General features: G+C 43.6%; 1 protein-coding gene across 4 annotated transcripts in view; it reads left to right on the top strand.

The window, feature by feature from the left end:
• The first annotated feature begins 765 nt into the window (after positions 1-765).
• Positions 766-10,061, top strand: part of DNLZ (DNL-type zinc finger) — a 47,211-nt gene continuing 37,915 nt past the window's right edge. For all 4 annotated transcript variants that reach the window (XM_075835180.1, XM_075835182.1, XM_075835181.1 and 1 more), the window contains exon 1: positions 766-1,054. In XM_075835180.1, the coding sequence (XP_075691295.1) occupies positions 800-1,054 (255 nt within the window). In that variant the 5' untranslated portion in view covers positions 766-799. The remainder of the gene's footprint in view (positions 1,055-10,061) is intronic.

Below are 10,061 nucleotides of genomic sequence, written 5' to 3'. Positions count from 1 at the left end.
GTACAACGGTGCGGTCGATGGCCACCACACTTGGGCATGGTTTTGGCCACATGCGGCCGCCTCTACGTGGAACTGTACCCTTAGCTGGATTCGCACACAGCGTTTACTCGCATTTTCAGTAGTGTTTTTTGTACGTCTATTTATGCCCACAAACGCTGCAGCCAGATGTTACTTTAAAGTCTATTGTTCAATATAAGAGCGCCCACAGCGGAGTGTGAACAGGGCCTTATGAGCCAGGAGCTGTGGGCATGACAATGAGTTGTCATTGTGGCAATCACTACAGGGGCATCAAGTTCATCAGTGTTTCCAGTGACTCTTTGCTCAGTCTAATCGGGAGGGGATGTCTGGGTGAGGGGTCCCCATCGATGGCGTCCATTTGCCTTAACCATTTTTTTCCCGTCTTCTATAGAAATTGCGTTGCATCTGAGAATGTGATTGATTTTATGGCGCGATGCAAGTTGCCATGTAACCTTAGTCATGTGTACAGGCAACCTGTGCATTGTTGTTATACAAGACTGGCATAGCATGCTGGGAGTTGTAGTGCACACGCAGCAATAAGCAGGATTGCTATTTGGTGTTTATTATATAGTGTTAATATCCGCTCAAAAAACTTACATAGACTTCCAGAGTAATGAATTATAGCACAAACATTGTGGGGAAAAAAAATGCAGATACGAAGGTGATAAACTGGAAAGTACTGTCGAGTATTGTAATTCAGTGCCCTCAACAAAGATGGCGGATTCGCACTTCCGCCTGCCGAGCGGTAGCTTCCTGTCATGCGGAAAGCAGTTTTGGGAACATGTTGACAGCGGGAAGATGGAGGTTGGTGGTCGGCTGCAGGGGACTCGCTGCCCGCGTCGGGGTTAGGCTGGGGCAGACATCTCTATGGGCGCATATTGTGTCCTGTCACAGCCGCCCGTCGTTATGTATAAGCGGGACCTGCCGGGCTACACCAGTGTGGAGAAGCCTCTGTACCCAAGCAGCAGCAGCTCCGGGTGACCAGTCTGTGGGGAAAATCCAGTCCACCCACTACCAGCTCACATACACCTGCAAGGTAGGTACAGCACTTTAACCAGCTATTTTTTTTTTTGTTTGCAATTAAGTCCCACTCCAAATAAGTGCCATGACACCCCCGTAACGCTGCACAAACCGGGGGGCAGCGTCCATATGGCAAAAGTATAACATCCCAAGTGTGTGTGTGTGTATATATATATTTAAAAAAAAAAGCTCCCTATTACCAGTGGAGAACCATTGTATGGGGGCGCTCTCATTCTGACAGCATTGTGGGGGCGCTCTCATTCTGACAGCATTGTGGGGGCGCTCTCATTCTGACAGCATTGTGGGGGCGCTCTCATTCTGACAGCATTGTGGGGGCGCTCTCATTCTGACAGCATTGTGGGGGTTCATATTCCATTGTAAAAAGTATTCCACAGAACTCACTCCATCGGATTCTCTCCACTTCAATGTTTGGAAAGAGATGCAAATTCTATGTCCAGAAACCCCATCCGGACAGATCACCAGCACGCAAACTGGAGGACAGAATCAATATGGCAAAAGTAGAATTGTGATTATTAACACATCCCAAGTATATAAAAAAGCTGCGTTTCCCCCCCGCAGGAGCCTTTCTCAAGCATGAAATACATGTGACAAGATGTGGGTTATAAATATACATCCCAAAGGTGAATCCATCCAATCCGGAGATGGCGCTGCAGACGCTTCTTCATAGCACGTGTGAATAATAAGGGTATGTTCACACTGCCTATATTCGTCCTTTTTTCGTGCTGCAAACGGCAGAAAAATCGGAAGCAGAACGCCCCCAAGCATCAGCCCATTGATTTCAATGGGAAAAACGGCGTTCTGTTCCGACGGGCCTTTTTTTACGCGGCCGTTTTGAAAAATGGTCGCGTAAAAAAACGCCTGCGAAAAGGAAGTGCAGGTCACTTCTTGGGACGTCTCTGGAGCCGTTTTTCATAGACTCTATTGAAAACGGCTCCAAAAACGCGAGTGGCTTAAAAAACTTCTGAAAACAACTCCGTATTTTCAGATGTTTTTGAGTTTGCGTGTGAACATACCCGGAGAGTGATGTAGATCACATATTGAACAGAGACCAAGTGTAAAACCTTGTGTAGTCACATAATCCACGCTGCAGGATGTCGCTGCTGCCCTCCAAACCGCCCGCCTGTATCCGCGCTCTCAATAAACCAATGTGCGTGCGCTAGCGGATAGAAGAGGTCAATAGACTTCTCACTACTCTATTGCGCAAGTGCGGCGGCCATCTTAACTTCTGACTGGAGCCCTATCCGTATGACTGCGTCTGCGCAACAGGGAGGCTCGCAGGATCCACATTCGGTGGCCTAGCAGCCCCGTCCACCAATCACTGGACTCCAAAGACGTCTGAAGCTGTAAACTACGACCATCTCACGTAACAATAAAAATCAGAACGATCATCCGGTAATGGCCATCAAATAGCGAACAGACGTCCTCATTTATATACAGATGTAAAGATAATAAACCCTCCAATGTAACGTCAGGTAATCCATTAAAGGGAGTGAAGTGAATCAAACCCCACTATTATGGGATCTAGTATATATGTAATAGAAAATAGAGGATATAAAGAGATCATTATATATTTATTAAGAAATATTTAAAGGACCCAATAGTTATAACTACTATGGTGCAAGCAACTTATAGTAGCGCACTTTCAACCACTAGATGGCGATCATAGGTCACCATGGAGTGGAATGTGCAAGAAACTATCCCGGTATCAACACACAAATGTATTGTTTATAAAAGGTCCTTATATTCACTCATATGATGTATAATATATCTCATCCTTCTACACTCCTCATATGGGGCATCTATTGAATATCACGGTTTCAAATTCTCAAAGGAGCCTCATACTCTGTTGTTTTGTAATTTATTCAAAAATATCGTTGTTGAAATCTGACTAATCGTTCAAAGGATTCTACTGACGCCGCCATATAATCTCCATAATGTTATTTATTGTAATTATTTTCAATACGTTGTGTCCCTATATGGGACCGTTGTGAAATGCTATTGTCATTGTTGCGATCGATCAGTAGAAGCTTATTGATCATTTGGGTCAAAGTGGAGCAGCGTCCCGACCTCCTCCAGCAAGTGTGAAACGTCTACAAATCATAAACTCGTCATTAGAAACAGAATTAGTGAGTCTTGTGTTCCCATTAAAAAACCAAAGAGCCAATGCCGCAAGAATTGGATGTAAGTGCAGGCGCCTGAGGCATATTCCAAATTCAGACCCTTCGGCTGCAAACCGTCCTTCTGGAATATCCATTTTAATTCCTTCTCCTTCAAAAGTCTTTGTCCGTCCCCTCCTCAGCGCAAAACCGGTACGTGATCGATCGCTCTAAATCGCAACTCATTGAGTGAGTGTTTAGATTGTATAAAGTGTTTCGCCGCTGGCAGGTCGGTCTGTTTTCTCCGTATGGTGCTTTCGTGTTTATTTATACGATCCCTCACCTCATTGATAGTTTCTCCCACATAGACAATACCGCATGGGCAAGTAATCATATAGACCACAAAGCTAGCGGCACAAGTGAACCTACAAGGTATATTACATTTTCGACCTGTAAATGGATGAGAATTGGAGCCTTTAAGAAGGTTTCCACAGCCAGAGCACCCCGAGCAGGGAAAATGACCTCTTTTGGGAGTGTTTAGGTTTGTCTGTACAGGGCCTTAGGTTCCCCCTGTATCTGAACGCACTAGGGAATCACTCAAATTTTTACTACGTCGATAAGACATTATTGGCGGGTGATCAAAAGACGGTAAGTTGGGACGGCCTCTTCTGATCAAAGACCAATTCTTTCTGACGGCTTGTGCAAATTGTCCACTCATGGGACCATATATAGAAACAAATGGCATTCTGTCTGTGTCTGTCTCTTTCTCCCTTCTAGTAAGAAGTGTATCCCGATTCATATTTCTAACCGTATGTCTGTGTTCAGAAACTAATCTAGTGGGATATCCTCTTTCTAAAAACTTCTTGCCCATCGTATCTAATCTTGCACCTAATATTTCCTCATTATCCACTATCCGCTTAACTCGGAGTAATTGACTCCGTGGTAGAGAGTCCGCCATCTTTCTTGGATGGCTGCTTTGATAGTGTAACACACTATTTTTGTCTGTTGCCTTCACATAGAGATCTGATCTCCTTCCCTGTAAATCGTTGTATCTAGAAATTGGATGTTCTTATCAGACCAACATAGTGTAAATTGTAACTCACTATACCTACTATTTAACTCATCCAGCGTCCCTTGCCATATTAGGAACACATCATCGATGTACCTTAGCCAGCATCGGACAAGTCTCCAGTATTTAGAGGAGTACACAAACCTGTCCTCAAACGCAGCCATGTAGATGTTGGCATATGTGGGGGCCACATTGGACCCCATGGCTGTGCCGCGGAGCTGTAGATGGAAGTCTCCAAAAACAAAGTAATTGTTCCTGAGGACAAACTCCAACATCTCCAGGGCCAGGTGTGTTCGCCCCGGGGACATGCCCGAGCTGGCCAGAACATAGCGGACCGCTGATAGACCCTCGTCATGCTCTATCGATGTATAAACGGGGACTATATCTAGAGAAGCCAAAATGATCTTGCCACTGCCTTCTATGGTCTTAAGCTTATTTAAGAAATCAGTAGTATCTGGACCAAAAGATCTAGTATTTATAGCAAATGTCCTCATTATTCGATCTAAAAAGATTGCTACATGGTTGAAGAGGGATCCTCGACCCGATACAATCGGACGGCCTGGTGGATCTATCGGGCTTTTATGGACCTTAGGTAAGGTATACAAAATTGGTATAATAGGGGATAGCAAAACTAGATAGTCGGCCAAAGCTTCATCCACAATGCCATCCAACCTGGCTTCCTCTATCAACAGCCTGAGTCCACAATTCAATGTAGAAGGGGGGTCTATTGACAATTTCTCATATACACTCCTGTCCATTAACTGTCGATGTACCTCTCTGACGTATTTATCTGTATCCATCACTACCAGAGCTCCCCCCTTATCCGCCCTTATAATGGTGATGGACTTGTTAGTTGACAATTCAGAGAGCATTTGGCGATGATCTCCACTGACATTGGGTCTCACTGAGTGCGACATTTCTAGGTCCCTCAATTTTTTTAAACTCCTGTTGAGTAAATGTAATATATGTCTCAATACAATGGTCATCCTGTGGCGGCTGAAACTTGCTCTTAACATCTAGGCCAGTTTCCCTCAATGTAGAAGGAGAACGATCAGTGCGACCAGTAGATGTTGTAGTATCTTGTACATTACCCTGTCTGTTGTGTGATCCCTTCCTGCGTCTCTTCAGGAGAGAAAAACTGTCAATCTGTGAAAACCAAAGAGATCAAGTTCCATTTAGAACCAATTAGTATTAGAAATAGGACAAAATGATAGCCCTTCAGACAAAATATTTGTTTCTACCGGGGATAGAGAGAGAAGAAATATTAATCACAAGATCTAATTCGGGGGTTTCTTGCCCACATATCTGGTCTGTCTGATGTCTTTTTTCTTGTGTAATCCGCCGATGTTTCCGACCGCCCCTTCTGGTCTTGTAATTGATTCCACGGGGCAGACCTCCCCTATGTCCAGAAAAGGTTTTCTGTTCGTATTGATACTTGAATCGTCGGCAGATTCTAATTCAGCCGTTGTAAATCCAAACTTACCTCGGGGCTTACGTCTAGGTCGTCCTCTAGGTTGCGTCCTCCTTCCACCTCGTCCAGTGGGCTATTGGTCTCCTGTTGGGGAACACGATGTCCTTGCCAATTGAAGACACCCCCATTGTTGTAATCTCCTGTATCTCTGAACCTATGATTCTCTGGTGCGCTCTACGTCTTTACGGAATTTGTCCAAGATCTGATCTGCTCTCTCTTTATATACAATCCAGTCTTCATTGGTAAGGATATTAATCAGCGGCTGCTCGAGAGCTTTAATAATTTGATCACAATTCCTCTTCTCTTCACTGAGAAACTCAATATTTAACAATATTATGTCGAAAGTGTATTTATTAGAAATACTTTCAAACCTGCTGCAGAATTGCGTATTATTTGGGAGCAGATTTGGCCTTAAATGTGGCCGCAGCCCTCTGGGAATCCTTCTCACTTTATAGTATTCTGTGGGAATAGAAATATGCAAATCAAGGGAGGTAAAGTGTTTTCTCTCAACTTCCCATTTGCTTTTTAGCATTTCCAGAGAAGGAATTTTCAGGAATTTTCCATCATTTTCAGTGGCAGCCGAGATTCTTGCTGCATCCTCCTCCGTATAGGAAATTATATTGGGATCATCCAGGGGTGCCAATCCTGTATCTGGAATAGTTGTGGCTTGTTCCAAAACTGGTGGTGCACGTAGGTTGGGATTCATATTCAATTGTAAAAAGTATTCCACAGAACTCCCTCCATCGGATTCCCTCCTCTTCAATGTTTGGAAAGAGATGCAAATTCCATGTCCAGAAACCCCATCCGGACAGATTACCAGCACACAAACTGGAGGACAGAATCAATATGGCAAAAGTAGAATTGTGATTATTAACACATCCCAAGTATATAAAAAAGCTGCGTTTCCCCCCCGCAGGAGCCTTTCTCAAGCATGAAATACATGTGACAAGATGTGGGTTATAAATATACATCCCAAAGGTGAATCCATCCAATCCGGAGATGGCGCTGCAGACGCTTCTTCATAGCACGTGTGAATAATAAGAGTGATGCAGATCACATATTCAACAGAGATCAAGTGTAAAACCTTGTATAGTCACATAATCCACGCTGCAGGATGTCGCTGCTGCCCTCCAAACCGCCCGCCTGTATCCGCGCTCTCAATAAACCAATGTGCGTGCGCTAGCAGATAGAAGAGGTCAATGGACTTCTCACTACTCTCTTGTGCAAGCGCGGCGGCCATCTTAACTTCTGACTGGAGCCCTATCCGTATGACTGCGTCTGCGCAACAGGGAGGCTCGCAGGATCAACATTCGGTGGCCTAGCAGCCCCGTCCACCAATCACTGGACTTTAAAGACGTCTGAAGCTGTAAACTACGACCATCTCACGTAACAATAAAAATCAGAACGATCATCCGGTAATGGCCATCAAATAGCGAACAGACGTCCTCATTTATATACAGATGTAAAGATAATAAACCCTCCAATGTAACGTCAGGTAATCTATTAAAGGGAGTGAAGTGAATCAAACCCCACTATTATGGGATCTAGTATATATCTAATAGAAAATAGAGGAGAATATAAAGAGATCTTTATTTATTTATTTAAAGCATCTCTGTCACCAGATTATAAGCTCCCGGTCTCCTACATAATCTGATCGGCGCTGTAATGTAGATAACAGTGGTTTTTATTTTGAAAAACAATCATTTTTGAGTAAGTTATGAACTATTTTAGCTTTATGCTAATGAGTTTCTTAATGCCCAACTGGGCGTTTTTTACTTTTGACCAAGTGGGCGTTGTACAGAGGAGTGTATGACGCTGACCAATCAGTGACTAATCAGCGTCATACACTTCTCTCCATTCATTTCCATCTGTACTCAGCACAGCGTGATCTCGTAAGATCACACTGTGCTGTCACATACTCCCACATTAACTTGACTGAAGTTTCTTGAGAGTGAATAGATATCACCTCCAGCAAGGACGCGATGTATATTCACACTCCCGACACTTTGGTAAAGTTTCTGTTGGACTTACTCACACAGCACAGCGTGATCTCGCAAGAACACGCTGTGCTGTGAGTACAGATGGACATGAATGGAGAGAAGTGTATGACGCTGATTGGTCAGCCTCATACACTTCTCTCCACAACGCCCAGTTGGTCAAAAGTTAAAAAACGCCTAGTTGGGCATTAATCTAATTAGCATAAAGCTAAAATTGTTCATAACTTGCTAAAAAATTATGTTTTTTCAAAATAAAAAACTGTTTTCTACATTCCAGCGCCGATCAGATTATGTAGGAGACAGGGCGCTTATAATCTGGTGACAGAGTCTTTAAATATATAATGATCTCTTTATATTCTCCTCTATTTTCTATTAGATATATACTAGATCCCATAATAGTGGGGTTTGATTCACTTCACTCCCTTTAATAGATTACCTGACGTTACATTGGAGGGTTTATTATCTTTACATCTGTATATAAATGAGGACGTCTGTTCGCTATTTGATGGTCATTACCGGATGATCGTTCTGATTTTTATTGTTACGTGAGATGGTCGTAGTTTACAGCTTCAGACGTCTTTGGAGTCCAGTGATTGGTGGACGGGGCTGCTAGGCCACCGAATGTTGATCCTGCGAGCCTCCCTGTTGCGCAGACGCAGTCATACGGATCGGGCTCTTGCCAGAAGTTAAGATGGCCGCCGCGCTTTCGCAAGAGAGTAGTGAGAAGTCCATTGACCTCTTCTATCCGCTAGCACACATGCAATGGTTAATTGAGAGCGCGGATACAGGCGGGCGGTTTGGAGGGCAGCAGCGACATCCTGCAGCGTGGATTATGTGACTATACAATGTTTTACACTTGATCTCTGTTGAATATGTGATCTGCATCACTCTTATTATTCACACGTGCTATGAAGAAGCGTCTGCAGCGCCATCTCCGGATTGGATGGATTCACCTTTGGGATGTATATTTATAACCCACATCTTGTCCCATGTATTTCATGCTTGAGAAAGGCTCCTGCGGGGGGGAAACGCAGCTTTTTTATATACTTGGGATGTGTTAATAATCACAATTCTACTTTTGCCATATTGATTCTGTCCTCCAGTTTGTGTGCTGGTAATCTGTCCGGATGGGGTTTCTGGACATGGAATTTGCATCTCTTTCCAAACATTGAAGTGGAGAGAATCCGATGGAGTGAGTTCTGTGGAATACTTTTTACAATGGAATATGAATCCCAACCTACGTGCACCACCAGTTTTGGAACAAGCCACAACTATTCCAGATACAGGATTGGCACCCCTGGATGATCCCAATATATTTTCCTATACGGAGGAGGATGCAGCAAGAATCTCGGCTGCCACTGAAAATGATGGAAAATTCCTGAAAATTCCTTCTCTGGAAATGCTAAAAAGCAAATGGGAAGTTGAGAGAAAACACTTTACCTCCCTTGATTTGCATATTTCTATTCTCACAGAATACTATAAAGTGAGAAGGATTCCCAGAGGGCTGCGGCCACATTTAAGGCCAAATCTGCTCCCAAATAATACGCAATTCTGCAGCAGGTTTGAAAGTATTTCTAATAAATACACTTTCTACATAATATTGTTAAATATTGAGTTTCTCAGTGAAGAGAAGAGGAATTGTGATCAAATTATTAAAGCTCTCGAGCAGCCGCTGATTAATATCCTTACCAATGAAGACTGGATTGTATATAAAGAGAGAGCAGATCAGATCTTGGACAAATTCCGTAAAGACGTAGAGCGCACCAGAGAATCATAGGTTCAGAGATACAGGAGATTACAACAATGGGGGTGTTTTCAATTGGCAAGGACATCGTGTTCCCCAACAGGAGACCAATAACCCACTGGACGAGGTGGAAGGAGGACGACCTAGACGTAAGCCCCGAGGTAAGTTTGGATTTACAACGGCTGAATCAGAATCTGCCGACGATTCAAGTATCAATACGAACAGATAACCTTTTCTGGACATAGGGGAGGTCTGCCCCGTGGAATCAATTACAAGACCAGAAGGGGCGGTCGGAAACATCGGCGGATTACACAAGAAAAAAGACATCAGACAGACCAGATATGTGGGCAAGAAACCCCCGAATTAGATCTTGTGATTAATATTTCTTCTCTCTCTATCCCCGGTAGAAACAAATATTTTGTCTGAAGGGCTATCATTTTGTCCTATTTCTAATACTAATTGGTTCTAAATGGAACTTGATCTCTTTGGTTTTCGCAGATTGACATGGTTTTTCTCTCCTAAAGAGACGCAGGAAGGGATCACACAACAGACAGGGTAATGTACAAGATACTACAACATCTACTGGTCGCACTGATCGTTCTTCTACATTGAGGGAAACTGGCCT

The sequence above is a fragment of the Rhinoderma darwinii genome, chromosome 8 (genome assembly GCF_050947455.1).
Source record: "Rhinoderma darwinii isolate aRhiDar2 chromosome 8, aRhiDar2.hap1, whole genome shotgun sequence".
NCBI lineage: Eukaryota > Metazoa > Chordata > Amphibia > Anura > Rhinodermatidae > Rhinoderma > Rhinoderma darwinii.
The sequence above is the reverse complement of the archived record's forward strand: the minus strand, read 5'-3'. Positions and strand labels throughout refer to the sequence as shown.